This window comes from Vigna unguiculata, chromosome 5 (genome assembly GCF_004118075.2).
Source record: "Vigna unguiculata cultivar IT97K-499-35 chromosome 5, ASM411807v1, whole genome shotgun sequence".
In the NCBI taxonomy this organism is placed as follows: domain Eukaryota; kingdom Viridiplantae; phylum Streptophyta; class Magnoliopsida; order Fabales; family Fabaceae; genus Vigna; species Vigna unguiculata.
This window is the reverse complement of record NC_040283.1, coordinates 3,467,307-3,485,812: the sequence shown is the minus strand read 5'-3', so window position 1 is coordinate 3,485,812 and position 18,506 is coordinate 3,467,307. Positions and strand designations below refer to the sequence as shown.

Below are 18,506 nucleotides of genomic sequence, written 5' to 3'. Positions count from 1 at the left end.
CAACTCCCTTCACTAATAACAACTAACATTCGCACATCATCTCATTTGTTTAAAGATTTGAGAACACTATAGCATTCATGTCGACGAGATATAATTTCTATCTGATCTAATTGTTAAATAGAGAAAGTTCCCCCTTTTCCCCTTTCAGAGTCAGTTTAGGATTTCATATATGTAGGGAAGTTTGTTTTTGCATGTGTGAGTTTGGGTTTTCTAAGGAACCTATGTCCAATTAGGATTATTAGGGTGTCATTGGATTGTTGATCTGCATATTCCTTGTGCAAATTTTGTCCATCTCAATGTCGGTGTTGTTCCTAAGCCGATAATATAAGTTAGTTATTTATGAAATAATTGTGTTTTGTTGAATAATTGGAGTAAAACTGTGGTTTGATTCTTTGAATGAAATGTATGTTTAGAATTAGCTAATTTGATCAATTGTATGGTTTGTATTTGGCTGACTTATTTTACCGGATGAGATGTAAAGATGAGATAATGATTGTTTAGATGTTTATCTAAAGAATTGATGAGTTTAACTCATTTGTTTTTTGTTTTCCAAATGGTATATATTTGATTTGTAGTATTGTGTTATTTTTAAATGATGGGAAAAAAATTTAAAATATCAATCGAAAGTTAAAAAATGGTCAATTCATTTGAGCTACGCTATCACCTTGTTTCAGTTGGTATTGGAGGTTTTGTGATGTAGATAGAATTGGATTTTGTATGTTCGATTGATGTTTCAATTAGACCTTTAAACTTTGTAATTTGTTACTTATTGGACAAAGAGATTTATAAAACAAAGTTTATTGAAAGTTCTAAGAGATATACATTCTTTAATGCTTTACAGATTTTCTCTTATTTAGAATACATGTTGTATTAAAACTTTTTTATGTAACTTAGAAATCTTGTAATACATAAATTATATACTATATTACTTAATGTCAAATTTAAAATACTCTAAATTAGTAGAGTGATTCTACTAATTTAGGTTGATACACTAATCCTTTTCTATATTATTTAAATATAAAAATACAAAAATATGAGAGAAAAAATAATTTTTAAAAATAGAAAATAAATTAAATGGTGTTTTATTTAATTCATTAATTTGAAGTAAGATGAGATAAAATTTATAATAAATTAGTGAACACAAATTCACCCATATGTTTTTATCACATCCAATAGTCTTACATCTCTTAGAAGTCGATGTTTAAGACGGTTTAAATGTTTCTTTCTCTTTTCACCCACTGAAACATCTTTTTAGGACAAAACTTGGACGGAGTCCCACTCCAAAACGAACAATACCTAAGAATGCATGGTGGGGTTTGAATACTCTTTCTTCTTTCCACCCATCGATAAGAATAATTATATATTGAAAGAAATTATAATTGAATCAAATTCTATGTGAATTATGTTTTAGGTGTATATACTAATGACATTGAAGTTCAAATTTAAAATATCGTTGCAATTTTTCTATAGAGATAAAATATCATAGAAATTACTTTTTCTTGAGTCGAAGAAATTTCATCCCTTCTCCTAAATCAACTTATTAAATATTTTTGTTATCCATTCCTTTACAACGATGGACAGTGAGATGATGAATTGCCTTGCATATCACGCATACAATCTCTGTATCTATTTTCTTTATTATGCATTTGAAAAGATTCGAACTTGTATATATTTGAAATATTGATCTAGTTTGATAGTTGAAAATTCTTTCCGTATATACTGCATAAACTTCGTATATATGTAAAATATAAAAGGCTTTTAAAAAGCTTTCAAAATCTATTGTTTTGAAAAAAGAAGAAGAAGAAGAATAGTGTATGTGTATGTACAACCTAAATTCAACTCAAATAATGCCAGTCTAAATTAATTTAGTGTATGTTGAATACCTTTCTAAGTATAATTTTATTAAGAGAGTTTACAAAGAAAAAATAAAAGTTATTTTTTACTACCACTCGTGCTTATTAAAAAAAATCAATTAAAATTACGCCAAAAATAATAAATAAGTTTTTTTATATATAAAAACCCAAAAATCTTTGAAAAAAATTATTCTAAGAATTTTACATATATTGCAAAAAAACATTTTTTTTTTAAATTTGTCCAAACACAATCCGATCTAAATGTACGATGCAAATTTAATTTTCTGGAGCACGTAATTTAGACTAAGGTGAGCAACTTCCATCTAATTGCTACGCACAACCCTTTGAGAGCAAGGCTGCATCGGTTCCAAACAATTATTAGCAGAGCTTGATGTGCATCACAAATGTCCAACATACATGTCTTTCTAATTTGTGTGAATCTTCCCATAACAACAAAAAAGAATGATTTGTGTTTACCCTGTTTCTAGTTTCAGCTAGCATCTTCCATTGCAATGAAACAAAACTTAAAGAAAAAGAAAAGAAAAGAAACTTTTTTTTTTTGTTGATGTTAATTCCATGGTGAATGAGGAGGTACGTGATGGAAAAAGTTGAAATTGAAGAATTAGAGAAATAAAGAGAAAGTGTGTGGATGGAAGAATAGAAGACAATGACCCATTGAATTGGACATTGGGTATATTATAACACTTTTGGTCTCCCTCAAGAGTAATTGTCAAGCAACAACCAACATATATAATCTTCATATGTACACCAGTTCTGTGATCTTTCCCTCCACGTTGCCATGCCCTACTAGCACAAGTACCACCCTATATATCTATCTATCTCTAACTCCATCTCTATGCAATTTCAACTGTGGGTCATCCTTCTTTCAACAAACAATGATTTTCAACCTTCAATGGCCCAAACACCCCCACTGCAAATTCTCCTCTCTTCTTCTTTCAATAATTCTTTCCCTTCACTTCCCATTCACTTCTTTTCTTAATATAAATCATCACTTAATGTCTAATTCCATACTCGAAATATATAAAAATAATACATTGTATTATTTATATTTGTTAGGAATTCAAGTGTGAGTGTATGTCCCACATTGACTCAAAATGAGAAAGCAGAGCACTATATAAGGATAAATACCCATAAAATCATCGTATTAGGGTTTTGGGTTCAAGTCTCATTGGTATGGTATCTCTCCGGTGAAACTTTTTCTATAGACCTAACAAGAGGTATCAAAGTCAATGATTAAAACCGACTCAGACAAATGTATGATCTTTATATCGAAAGTTTTTCTCACAGTAATAATTTTTTTTTTTTTTGTGCTTTGTACTAATTAGGTTGGGGGATGAAGGAAAAAGCCAGCGAATATATATGTGAATGAATGTGTGTGCTAAATATGCAATATAGGAGAATTGAAAGGAAAAGAAAAAAAAGGGGATGGAAAGCGAAGTGTCACGCCAAGTTTGATAAAAGCCAGCTTTGCGACTTAAGAACCAAAAACTATTACCCTTTACGAGATAAGGTTTTATGTGGCCTCTTTTAATTGCTGTACATAGCAAGATGAATCCAATTATCATGATGAGTGCATTTTCATAGGATTCAATTACGGAAAAGTTTCTCATAACAAGTGCTTCACACTCACAATAATGATGCACGTTTCATGCACATGGGAGAAACCTCTCAATGCCTTTCTCTGCCATTTTCTTCCCACACCTAGTTCACCAACACGCAATCTCTTCAAATTCAAGTTTGCAAATACCTTCCACAAACTCTGTTTCTTTCAACTCCACAATCATTTTGTTCTAAGATTTTCAAATTACATCAGTATTTGTATTTTAGTATAATTTATAAAAGAAGAAACTTTTTTTTTGAATGATTGTAAATCTGGTATTGGGCACATGTGGTTATCTGATATGGAAGGAAGGGTTGATATTGCATGCATAGTGGAGAATAGAGAGTGGCCAGAAGAGGCCAATTAATTATGGTCAGTGAATGGTCATTCTCTGAGCATATTAATGGATTAGGAGAGTTGATGAAAGAAAATAGACAAGAGTATTGGTAAAAGAATCCAAAGTGAAGAAAGGGTAATTTATTTATTCTGTTTGAAATATTCTTCCCATGTCAATAAATTATTAACAGAAAGTGGTTGTCTCACTTTACTGAAAATAATAGGATTCAAGGGTTGTTGTTTGTTGTTGGTGTTGGTGTTGTTGATGTTGTTCCATTCCATTCCATGGTATGGATTAGAATGCAAGTTTATGATGATGTGCAATGTCCCACGGTCTTACAAGTTCATTAAGGAGCACCCCATGTTCTTTATCCATGGCTACCCCACTACACCATTTCCGCGTAGGCATTTTCTAGTTCTTACAACCATGTAAAAACCTTGCTAACGTTAACCCAACCAACACCAACATTCTAATTTCTCTTCATAATTAATGTCCTTACACTCCAACGTTAGCTTTTGGGCCCTCCCACAATCATCCAAATTATACTAAGTGGTCTATTCAAAGAGGTAAAATAACATACCCTTATTATGGTCTCTGACATTTCTACCTAATTGTCACTTTCAACTGCGCAACTCTCAGAAAGTTGGAGTAAAAAAAAACCACCTCAAACATCACACCTATTTGCATTAACAACTCCTCTCTGGTCCTACGTGCCTCTTTCTCCCACGAAATCAAATTATTAAATTATTAAAAGTTTAGAGAAAGGTTTTGTTTTCAAGTACAGAAATTAATGAATATTAGGAAATTAGCATAATTGGTAATGTTGTGTTGTGTCACTTCACAACTGGCAATTTTGTTCTCCTGCTTCCGATCAATAATACATGGATGGTTATTAAAAGATGCTACACTTATGATTGTTGTGCCTTAACCACTCGAATTATTTTTCCCCCTTGCGAAATTATCGAACCAGATCTCCTGCTGAAAGAGAATATACAATGGAGAAAAAAACATTTCATCTTCAAATTGTACCATGAATCAAATCTTTTCACTTGTACTCCCTCTCTATCCCCTCCACATAATGCGTGTCCTTTTATGGATCATACTCACACCACCATCAATTTTCTTCCAAAATTCTAAAATATTACTTAACTTTCATAATTACTTATGCAATATCCATTCATTAATATAATAGTCCTAAACAAGCCATGGAGAAACTTTTGTACTTTATTTGACTTTTGGATGGCTTTACTCAAAACTAACCATTCTATAAATCTTTCTTATTAATTTTCATTTGGTTTGTGTTTTAGGAAATGATTTCAATCATTGATTGTATTTATAACCAGTGTAATTAACTATGTATTATGCTATTAATCATATTTACATTTAATAGTAATTTAATCAATTTAATTATATCTTTTATCGATAACTATTTTATATAAAATATTTTTTTTTCTTAAAATATATAACTTTTACTATTCTTTTAAGAAAAAAATCAATTTAGTAATACTAAAAATTTTATTAATATGTAATATTTTATTATCTAACTTTTTGTTTACAAAAATTATTTATTTTTTACTTTCTCAAATTTTACTTTTTAATTCTCACAATTTTTTATTTATATTTTACTCACTATGATATTTTTAAATAAAAATATAAGAAATGTGAATACATTTCATTAAAAATATAAGAAAAGTAAGAATATTTATCTCAAAACTAGAAACAAATGAATGTTTATTTATTAAAAAAATATATAGAGATAAATATCTTTTTAAAATTAGAGTAAGCATAAGCATATTCGGCCTATCCGGAAAAATAAGTATAATTTTACCAAAAATAATTAATGAATAAATTGAATCAAACCAAAATTAACTTTTAGCAATGCTTTTTAGAGGCCGAGAGATTTTTGTCTTCTAGAGTTGGTTAATCCTTCGTGGTCCTCACCAGGGTTCTTGTTATTTTACGGCCCAGGCCTTTCTAGTTGTATTTGGACTTTGAACCTACGTTTTGAGTAGCCCTGTTCCGGGCCCATGTAGAGGCCTTGATAGTACCCTTCTCAAGTTACTATTTAAACCTCCCATCCAAAGTGAACTAGTTTAGAAAAAAATACGTCCAAGGAACACAGGTTTTCCTGGACTAAAATTACACAACAAAAATTAGAATTATCTTTTTCTAAGCTAAATTTAACTTTAGCATAAATTAACTAATATAAAGTCTGTCCTATAGCTTGTTCAGTGTTTTAACTTTTACACTAATTAATTTAGTCTATGATAAAGATTAGTTCTTTTTTTTTTTCTTTTTTTTTTTTCAAAAGAACTTATGAGAAAATCCATCCAAATATATACTAAGTGGCGTCATTGTGAGTGTGGTAAAAATAATAGAGAATAGTTTCAATTTTTTAGCATTTGCAGGAAATAAATACCACAAAACCAGTCATGAAAAACGATAGTGTTTGAAAGTCTATGCTAAATAGTGCATTAAGTTACTATTTTGTTGTTGATAAAAGTAAATACAAATATAGAATACAGTATGAAGATGTGAAATAATAAGACTTATTTTAAGTTTTCAAATGTTTGCACTATTAAAGTAAAATGTTATCAAAATTATTAACGTGTGATATAATAGAATACCAAAAAAAAAAAAAACAATAACCTTTGTCTAAGTTCCACAATTAAAGATTTTCTATCTGGCTTAAATTATTTTTTCTAAGTTATTCATTCCATCTTTTTGTGAGAATTTAAAACATTTCTTTATGTACTCGAAAAGAAATTAGATGTATGAAACTTAAAAAGAAATATTCTTACATCATTCAACCATCATCTCGATGAAATTACAGGCTAAAGTCACGGTTGATTAATCCATACAAAATAAAATAACAAAACGTATCGTCTTCTTCAATAATCAAAATTTTAAAATTAGATTACAGAATAAAAAAATGAAAAAAAGATAAAAACACGTAATGCAACTTTCAAAAAAGAAAAATAAGAATCATAAAAGTTTCCTCATGTACAAATGGATATTCTATAAAAAACAGTAACTAAGAAAAATAAATAACTTTGTTTCTTTAATATTTTTTAATTCTTCGATGGAAAAAGAAAAAAGGTGTTATGTCTCTTTACTTTCCGTTATATTTTAGCCTTTATACTTTTAAATTCTAATTTTAAAAAGTATACAATTTTAGTCACTTTTTTATTTTATGGATATTATAGATATGAAAATATGCATTTTTAGAAATGAAAATCTAATTTTAAAAAGTATACAATTTTAGTCACTTTTTTATTTTATGGATATTATAGATATGAAAATATGCATTTTTAGAAATGAAAAACCGATTTGATTGATTTGAAAGTAAGAATAAAAATATGAAAGCTGATTAAAAAAAACATATGAAAGAGAACATTTTTTGCCATGAATGTTTAGAAGACCCTTTAATATGCGAGTATTTGTACCATAAGTACTTGAATGATGATGATGATGAGATGAGATCCAAAAGTAGTGATATTTTGGAGCAATTGAATGATTAGATAGTGTGTGCTACAAATAAATTGGGTTGCATGTGGATATTTAGGCAACCCACATGCAAGAACATGAGTACTACTACACTTCGCTTCTATTCTATCTTCTTCTTTTTTCCTTTTCCTTAGACAATACTTCCACCACATTCAATGCGCCACCAATAATCTTATACTTTTAACATTCAAATTTATACAACCATACTTCTGTTTATCGTGATGGTTAGAATAACTCCTTTCAAAACTACCCCAAAAATCACAATTATGTAAATATCAATAAGAGATATCAATTGTCTCGTAATAAAATTTGAGTAGATTGAATCCCAAGTAAATGATACTGTTTGAGCTGTTATAGTATTAAGTGAAAAAAATTACATATTTATTAATGATTGTCTAGTATAAACACTCAATTCTAATAATTGGTATGAGAGTTAAAATTATGAATATGATTCTTTAAAGAAAATTATAAAAAAATTGTTACGGTCGCACAATTATCATTGTTCGTTCCAAACCGTAAATACATGAAACCTGTTCTGATGTGAACATGGTCTAATTGGTGGAGACAACTGCGACCACAGTTGATTAGTTGCATGTGCATTGCACATGTCTTTGCTAATTATTGCTTCTGATGTTGATCCTGATTCATGGGTTGGAATCACGCATAAAAATCAAGTTGGAACCTATTCTACATTTTTTTTTTGTTCTTGGTGTGCCCCACATTTGCTGGAACACACAACATGTCACAAAGTCTAAAGCCACACTCCAATTATAGGTCATCTGTCTCACCTTCTACGCGTAAGAAATTTGCAAGTTTTGTTTTATTTTTATATTTGTATTGGAGTTTTTCAACATAAATTTTCATGTTTGAGATAAATCCACAATGGGAACAACATTTGAAGATGATAAATTTATTTGAATGTTTTATTTTATGTCTTCATATATCTCATTGGATAGCCGACAATAAATTCAGTTAGGCCATTGAGATTCAAACGAATCAGGCACCAAGCTAGGAGATAACATAATAAACTCACATGATAAGGATTTATATATACAACTAAACTAATTTATCTTCTTTAAAAGGATTGAACTGTGTAAATTGTTTGAATTATTATTAATGAACATTCTATTTTAAAATATATTTTCTAACATCATAAGTTATAATCAGTTTAGTTTAAACTGTTCTGTATAGGAATAACTGAGTTTTGAACAACTCTTCTCTACGTATATTACATTCGTTATAATTAGTTATTATCAAGTAGTGAATTCAACATAAAAAAGGTTTGTTACACCTTTTAGAATATATATGTATATATGTATGTATATTTGAGTTTGGAAAAATTTTAATTTCACCTTCTAGAATGAAAATAGATACACTCATACACGTTTTGGATTTACACCTGATCACTGCTTTCTATTAGCTGCAATTACTTCTCTTATGCTACCCAACTAATTTTTCATTACGAAACTTCTGCACTTTATAGCCTTGTCGGGTGAATTATATGCATGCAAATTCTTTTTCTCCGTCATAGTGTTAGTAAATATTCTTATTTTATTTTTGTTGAACTAAACACATTTGTTTGCTTACTTTGTCTATTAAAGTTTAAGTCAGATAGGTTTTGGTAGATTATTATCTTAAAATAGAAGCCTCGAGACTTAAAGAGCATTTATATATATTTTTTGTATAAATTATCCATTAACAATACAAAATAAACTTACTTTGTTATAAAATACGAATTTTTTGATTAAGGGTTAAATATGTTTTATGTCTTTCAAGATTTAATGAATTTTATAATTAGTAATCTTTGAAACTTTATATCAATTTAGTCTTTTATCTTTAAAAATGTGTGGATTTAGTCCTTTATACCAAATTTTGTTAAGTTTATTTGATATTTTAAACGCATTTTATGATAATATTTGAGTCAACTTTGAAGCGAAAATATGTCAAACGATGTAAACAATTCAAATACTATCATGAAATGTACTTGAAACGTTAGATAAACTTAACAAAATTTAGTTAAAATAACTAAATTCACGCATTTTTAAAGATGAATGACTAAATTTGTTAAAAATTTTGAAAAATGACTAATTTTAAATTTCATTGAAATTTGAGGAATAAAAACATATTTAACCCTTTGATTAATAGATTTTGGTGTTTAGTCATGACCTTAAGCATTTCAGCCATGACCCAATTCTTTCTTTAACGATTTTCTAAATGTTAAAATTATATCATAGTTCATTAAAACAGTTGAACAAATAATGAATAAAAGCTTTACAATTCACATAAAGTTATTGTTAAATGTAAAGATTGTAAAAAGGGCTACGATACTCACTTTTAAAGACAATAAAATAATAATTGGTATGTGCAATAATGTGATACATGATGTACTTTGTTTGAATAGTGAAAAGATAATGTGGACTACAGTGCTAATGCACAATACAAGAATATGTAAACACAAGTTAATATAATAAACTAATATCAGGATGTTTAGCCAGATATTGACTGAAATTATTTTCTGTTGTAGTTATACTAATTCTAGGAAGAAAAAATCATGCAAGACAATTATAAGGATGTGTTTTTATACAAGTTGAGAAAAGTCAGTTTTGTATTTAAGGTATTTGAAATAAGTAAAATTGTAAAATAAAGAATAATTTACAAGGTTAAGGAATGTGTTCAAGTTAATTTTTTTATAAAGTTTTATCTATCCGAAAAAGAAAAAAAAACACGAAATCAAGGGATATAAATTATTATCATGTATTTTTTTTTTTATGTTTGTGTCTGATATATAATTTTTGAAGTTAATATTCACGTGTATAATTCTTCGAAAAGTTGGTATGTATGGTATTATTATTATTATTATTATTATTATTATTATTATTATTATTATTATTATTTTAAACATTGGAAATATCTATTACGTGTGTATGTAGATTGAATTGTAAATGAACTGCAAATAAAAAATATTTACATATAATTCTTATAAATTATTATGTATAATTTTAGTTCAACTTTAAATTTCCAAGTCATACATTTTTAATACATAATTATAGATAGAAATAGTAATATTTAAATTGAAATTTATGATTATAAAAGTAAACAAAATTTTTCCTTTTAAATTTAAATTATCTTACTTAAAAAATAGAGTAAATGATTGATAAGTCAAACAAAAACAATGGCGGTGAACTGAGAAGTCGAAAACGGTACACATAAAAGAGAAAAATTAATTACATTATCTTTAAATTACTATTTTAAAAGCATTATTGATCATGATTAATCATTTCTTAACATTCTTGAATTTATTGAATTGATTTTTTAATATAGTTTTCATATGATACATTCTTAAGATTATCATAAAAGAAAACCTTTTAGTGATATATATATATATATATATATAACCAATTTTAGTATTAATAAATAATTAATTACTGACAAATTTAAATATTAATTTATAATTTAAAAAATTATTAATAATTAAAATAGTTTTTAAATTCATTTTAAATTAATTATTAATAAAGTAAATTTAAAGACCAATCTTTTATATATACAAATTAATTATTAATGAGTAAATTAGAAATTAATATCAGTGATTAATTTAAAAATTAATTCAATAACTAACTAAAAATTATTTTAAGTATTTATAATTTATATTAATATTTAAATTGATCATTATAATAATTAATTAATTTTTAATTTTGAAATTAATTACTATTTTTTTTTTACTTACTTACGCGTGGACTTTAGTAGAATGATTGAATAAGACAAAAGGGAAATAGAACTAATAACTTAAAATAAATAAAAATAAAATAGATTTGGCTAAAAAGGAAATGACAAAGAAAAAAAGTATAGAGACACATGAAAATAAGTTAAAAAAGAAAAAGTGTAATAAGTGCATTGAGCGCACAATAGTGAATTCGGCGCAGCTGGTGTCACGTGGTAGCACATGCAAAACTGACATACTGGGAAAGAGCAGATTTCATTTATTGAGAAAGAGAATGATTTGATTTTGTTTTTCCAGAAAAAATAAAATAAAATATAATAAATAAAAGGAAAATTAATTTGAAACACTTGATGACGCTTGACTTTCTCTATCTATGTGGGCCCCTTTATCCATTCCACTTTCAATTTTTTTCCATTACCAACTTTCCCATTCTCACCATTCCCTTCTTCAATGCTTCTATTTCTTTTCCCAACTAATAATGTTAAAGATTAAACTTCTTTATAACTGTCAACATTTTCAATAATTTTTATTTCTAAAATTGAAGAGTGTATTATATCTGCTATAAAATAACTGCAATTTTAGCCAAATAAAAAATTCAAAATGAATTATATTTTCAGTTTCTAACAATATATATTATTCAAATTATTTTTTAATGAAAGCAACACGTTTATCACAAAGATACCACTTCAACATTTTTACTAAATATCAATATAAAGTTACTAAATAAACAATATTTATATACTTAAATTAATAATTATTTAATTTATAAATAATAGAAAATGGGAGTCGGAAAATTATTAAGAGAACTGAAATTACAATCAAACTAAATATTTTATTGTCGTAACCTAAAGTAGTAAAGTTAAGGGGACACGGACTTCACCTACAATCTGAAAAGAAAAATATGAGCAGGACAAAAAAGAAATTAAAAAATTGCAAATTCTAACAACACAATTTCGCAGAGTTTCTGGCACTTTTACCTTCCAATAGAAATATTTGTATATTTCTTAAAATCTAAACTTATGACTTTATTTTATCATCGTAGACCCTTAAATACAAACCAATCATAAAAATCAAAATGGCAGATACTTAGCCCCAGTGGTGGATCTTGACCAACATTGTTGGGGGAGCCAAAATAATACATCCAAAATTTATATATTTAATTACTGACATTAATACCGTAAAAATGAATATATAACTTAGTATAACAATAAGCTACATCATTAGCGGGGAATCAAACCATACTTAAAAAAAAAAATCGATGATCATCAAACCACACATTAAATCCAATTATAAAAAACACAGAGTATAATCCATTTTCTTCTATGTTCATAAAATAAAAAATTAATATACAATAGACTCATTAAATAAATTATTAAACTAATATTTCACTATCAAGTGAGACAAAATATAATTACTTTCTTTATTTCTTCGAGAATAAAAGAGAACAACTAAGATATGAGAGCAAAAATAATATATCTTTTTCTCTTGAGAAACAAAAGAAAATAGACATATAATGGAACCACAATTAAAATATGATTATAAAAAACACATAGTACAATACTTTTTCTTCTATGTTCATAAAATAAAAAATTAATATTAAAGAGGTTCATTAAATAAATTATTAAACTAATATTTCACCATCAAGTGAAACAAAAGAATTACCTTCTTCTTTTCTTCCTCGAGAATGGAAGAGAATAAAAGAGAAATAAGAGCAAAAATAAAATATTTTTTTCTTTTCAGATACAAAAGAAATGAAAACAAATAAGAATGAAAGATGAGAACAATTTGTGAGAAACTCAAACTATAATGAAAAAAAATAATAAAAATATCTTGATAAATCTTTTAATTCTTTATTATATATGGTTTTATATTTTATTATTTATTACCATTAATTATTATTTTTATATAAAAAATAATATTTGATTTAATATTTATAATAAAAAAATCAAAATACATAATATTTATTATAAAAAAATTAAAATACCTATCACAAAAAAAAATTCTAAATTTGGGGGGCCATGGCCCTCCCCTGCCACCATTATCCTCCGCCACTGCTTAAACCCAAACTTTCGCTCATCCAACGGACACATAATTGTCTGGTAAACCTTTTTACCAGGTAAACGCAAGAAAAAAAAAATCACCACCAAAAATATTTATGATAACCTTTTTCTTTCCAAAATTATATATAAAAAGAAAAAAAGTTGATAAATCCTTAAAGTTTTATTCTTTTTCAAGAATATTATTGTTTATTAAGAACCTTAAATATATTCACAGTCTGGTATTTGTCTTTGGACATTTACCATTTTTAGTTAACAAATAAAATAAGACATTTTTCTGTAAACAAGAGTGTTCAGGGTAACACCAATTTTAAATTTTTCAAAAGACAGATGTTAATTTTTAGTATCCTTTCCCACTTCTTTTTTCAATTTTTATCAATAAGTTAATCTTATATAGTTTTTGTGACAATTTTAAGTTATCTCTGCTCAACTTTACCATACACTACTCTTGCAAAAACTTCTTATCAATGTATGTTAACTTAAAATTTCACTTCATTGCTTCTATTCAATGTTATTTATAGAAATGAATTTGAGAGAGAATAAGTAAAAGAATTTGAGGAAATAAATAGAAGAAATTGAGGTTGTTTGTTTTCAGAAAAGGAGAGGTGAGAGTGAAAATAAAATATATGTTTTAATAGAAAAATTGTTAGATTACAATTTTATCCTTATGTTTAAAATTAATATAAAATTTAATTTAATTAGTTTTATTGTTATAATAGTTATTATTATCATTATTAATATTATCAGTTTTAATATTATTATTGTTATTTTTTTTTAATTATTTTTCATGTATTTTAATTTTACAACTAACATTAGTAATTTTATATTATCATTGTTATTATTATCATTAATATTATTATTAATTAACATTAAAATTTATATTATTATAATAATTATTATTATTAATAAATTTGATTAATTATTAATAAAAATTATAATATTATTACTGTTAATTATTATTATTAGTTATTAAAATTAATTATTATTAACTATTACTATTATCATGATCATTATTTTTATTAATATATGAAAATTAGTTAAAATTTATATTTATACTAATTTAATTTATATCTTATAAATATTAAAGTATTTAATATATTTTATAATTTAAATATGTAAACAAGATTATAATAAGTAGAATTAGCAATGCGCGTCAATCCATTCTACTTAGGTCAACTCCGCACTTGGCCCACAATAAGGGGCAAGGCTAGCCCACTAAGCATTTAAAATGGGAATGGAAAGTTGGGCTTGCCTTGCATAAGTGCAGACACGTGAGCTCACCTGTATTTTTAAAACAATTTTTATGATAAAGTTTTCAATATTCAACAAATTGGAAAACTTAAACAAAATCACAAAATTAAGCAAAGACTTTGGAGAGTTGGATGATAAATTGACAATTCAACATTTTCATCATATTCATATTCGTACTTTGACATACATGATGTATCATTTCAACTTTTGCACGTTCAAAACTACATTACATTTGTCTTTTTTCACTCATACTAGAATTTAGAACTTTCATGTCGAAATTCAGGAGAAAAGTAACTAATATACATAAGGACAAGTTTTTTTATGCGACCGCAAGTTAACCCATGCAGGCTGCAAGTTATGCAGGTCGGGCTTTTGTGAGTCTGCAGGCTCAATACCTCAGTTTGTCTCGTGTTTTTTTGCGGACCTACAGACCGATTCACATTACCAAGTCCATATTGCCACCTCTAATAATAAAAAACAAATTATTAATTAAAAAATATGGGTAATTTGATAAAATAACAATGTGATGATGTAATTTTCCATACAAATTCCTGCAAATGTTTTCCCTACTAGGAGGAAATGATTTCATCCCCTATCTTCCAAATTCATCATCACAAATCTCTACAAATCCCTTGAAACAAACCAAAGTTATATTCTTCTTCCTTTCCTTTTGAACAATATATCCCTATAAACAAACAAATCGTATGATGTATTTCAATTATTTTGACACAGTTGTCTTTGATCCTTAGTTTTATAACCTTTCCCTTGTTCTTTTATTCCACAATTTTTTTAATTATCTCTCAATTATCGACTTATTCCAAATTCGTAAAGATTATTCTAATCTTTTTGTACTCTCTCTTATCGCAATTTGGATTGCATATTTTTTTTTTGTGAATTTGTTCTAATGATGTATGTATTACATTTCATGAAACATAAATCTTAATTGTATTGAATCTAATAGTTCTTAACACAAATATTATTTTATTTTTACTATTTTTTACTATTATTTATTTATTTATTACTTTTTTCATATGAAAATATTTGACTTTTAACTTAAAACATCCAATCACACAAATTCTTAATTTACATGATAATATAGAATATCTTTCTTTTCTATTCGCTCTTATTTTTGGTTTCATTTCATTTAATTTAAATAACTTTTGTTTCACTAAAAAATGTTCATTTTTTCTCTTTAAATTGTTTGATATTCATCAAATTTACTTATGTTTTAAAAGTATTTTTCCTCTCATCAATCTTAATTATATATATTTTTTGCGTGATTTGGTTCGATCGTGTATTACATGTTAAAAGATGTAATTTTCAATTTTATTAAATAAAATATTTTTACAATACTGTTTAGTCATTTTTTTCTATTTTTATAATTATTTTACTTTTACTTAATTATTTTTTATTAATATAAATTGATATTTATGTAATTATAATTTTTTTATATTTAACATTAAAAAGTAATATTTTTTTGAATTCTTATAATGTTGTGTTTATTTTGTTGTAGTTTTTATTTTCTATAAAAAAATAGTTAATTAATATTTAAAATTATAAAAATAATATGAGCATACTTATTATTTGTTGGAAGATGAGGATGACAAAAATTTATAGCCGTTAATATTATAAGAAGAAAGAGGATAAAATCTTGCTATAAATGAGATCAAAACTATCATGTGAAAACTTTGTTGGAAGTGGAAGAAGTAATGTCCTAACGAGACCAAGAGGATATAAAGAGAATATATATAAAAATAACAATAATTTTAAATTAACCTTTTTATATAAAATTTAAAATTTCATGAAATTTTAAATTTATTTTTTGATAATTGAATTCCTATCATAAATTTTATTAATTCAATTTATTTACAGAAAAATATTTTAAGTTCTGCATAAAAGTAAATTATCATCTAAAAATTCACATTAGGTATTATTTTGTTTTGTTTTCTTTATTTTTTTCTTATCCATCCATACGAATTATGGAGCGTGCATGTCTTTTAAGACTGTTAGTTTTTAGGAGCAGCAAACATGCGGCGATGTTCCAAGTTGCTTAGCATTTCCTAATTAAATTAATGTATTTCGTAGACCGTACGATCCGATCTAATGTAATTTGCATCACCGTCATGATATTTGTGCTGACACACGTGTCAGACGTTGGTTCTCCAAATTGAGGACAACTTTCTACTTCTAAATGCACCCAATAAATGCTGCATCCAATCCCCACCCTTGAATGTTTCTATAAATACCCCACCATCATTTGCTTTCAGATCCCAGCATCTCCTCAAACATCCCTCTTGTTTCTTGGTCTTGATTCGTGATTCAGACACAAGGTTCTGCCAAATCAAGAGGGGTTTTCTGATCGTAGTGTGTGTGCAACAATGGCTATGGCTAAGTTCTTTGCAGCTATGATCTTGGCACTCATTGCCATTTCCATGCTTCAAACAGTGGTTGGTCTTTAACAATGTCTAAGAACCAGACACACATAATGTTTTCATTTTTTGGTACCACTAGCGTCCTAGTGTTGAGAAATCGAAGGCTTCTTACATTTTAAACGGCTTCATTTTTCAGGTTATGGCTGCAAATGGGCATGGAGACCATCTGAATGATAACAAGGTATGCTGCATCTCTTCTTCACTCTCTCTTTCTCTGCGAGTTTATGAAGAATGAAAAATTGGGTCTTGGGATTTTGCTTTCTACCAGTGCTGATTTATGCTGTTTTTTTCTTTCCCCAGAGCAAATATGGAAGTGGGAGTCTCAAGAGTTATCGTAAGTAAATTTCTTTTCTTCAGCTTTTGTTTTTATGGCATGAAGTAATGTATATGTCGAGAGATTTCTCCAACCCCAAACCTTGGACATAAAAAATGGTGGCGATGGCGACACTGAGAATGGAAGAAGGAAAATTTTTAAGAACATTCCCAAATAGCTCTCAGAGCAGATCTCGGATTGTTATTTTGCTATTATTTTTTCCTATTTTTTCAGTTAAGCCAAATTATATTCACATGATTCTGTACCTCTCTTTTCAAAGCTCTTAACTAACCAACCGACATATAATATTATTTGTACTTCTTTAATAAATTGAAAAAAAAAGTTCTAAAATTTTATAATTGGTTACATCTCTCTTCACTGTCAATTTTAGTTTGACCGTGGTCAATTTTTTCCCATAAAAGCTGTTTTTGTTTAGTGTTTTGACTGGTGTGTGAAAAGAGAGGAGTCAAAGTGGTATTGATTATTGGATTGACCATAACGCTTGCCCTGTTTTGTTTCTTACCGATGCTCACAATATGTCTCTTTTGGGGATGTGAAATGACCAGAATGCCCATCACAGTGCTCGAGGAGATGTAGCAAGACCCAATACCACAAGCCCTGCATGTTTTTCTGTCAGAAGTGTTGCAGGAAGTGCCTGTGTGTGCCTCCGGGGTATTATGGTAATAAGGCCGTGTGCCCTTGCTACAACAACTGGAAGACCAAGGAGGGAGGACCCAAGTGCCCTTAAGCTTCAACCTCACCTCAACAAACATAAGTGTTGCTTTCTTATATATTTATCACTTCCTTCATTGTTCCATTTAAGGCACTACCTTACTTCCCTACTATTCACATGTCCTAACTAAATGGTATAGCCCCTTGTGGTGGCACTATTGTTATGCATTTTGGGATGTCCTCCCTTTAAGGACCACCATCTGTAGTATCACTCCTTAGGACTTTGTTTCCTTTAACGTGAGTGGCTAATTACTTATATCAATACATCATCTGTGGAACTTGTTGCTACCTTAATATCTTGTCTTGGAATGAATGGTGCTTCAGTGTTGCGTTACTTCACTGTTATTGCAAACAGCAATTTTCTTTTCTTCTTCTTTACAAGGTCCCTATTTATTACCAGATATGCGTGCATGTGATAAGGCAAAGTGATGCTCTTGCTCTGTCATGCTCATGCACCCTTTGTAGGCCCATTTTACTCAAGACGTGTACTTTTGTTTTTCTTTTCTTTTTACAAAGTAAAGATGCCACAAAAGTAAAAAGTAGTGACGGTGACCATGTAACTGATGAAGATACTTGATCCCACTTTCGGTGGGAATTAAAATATTAAGGGCTGGTTCAGCTGTTTCACCCCAAAAGGAAGAAAAAAAAGTGATACCAAAACCAAGAAAACATGTAGATACGACCT

At 27.5% G+C, this 18,506-nt stretch overlaps 1 protein-coding gene across 1 annotated transcript; it reads left to right on the top strand.

The window, feature by feature from the left end:
• Nucleotides 1–16,581: 16,581 nt before the first annotated feature.
• On the top strand, nucleotides 16,582–18,160 carry LOC114186156 (gibberellin-regulated protein 4). Its single transcript, XM_028074185.1, has 4 exons — nucleotides 16,582–16,791; nucleotides 16,913–16,957; nucleotides 17,077–17,110; nucleotides 17,656–18,160. The coding sequence occupies exons 1-4, from the start codon at nucleotides 16,723–16,725 to the stop codon at nucleotides 17,835–17,837; spliced, it is 330 nt and encodes a 109-aa protein (XP_027929986.1). The 5' UTR covers nucleotides 16,582–16,722; the 3' UTR covers nucleotides 17,838–18,160.
• The last annotated feature ends 346 nt before the right edge of the window (nucleotides 18,161–18,506 follow it).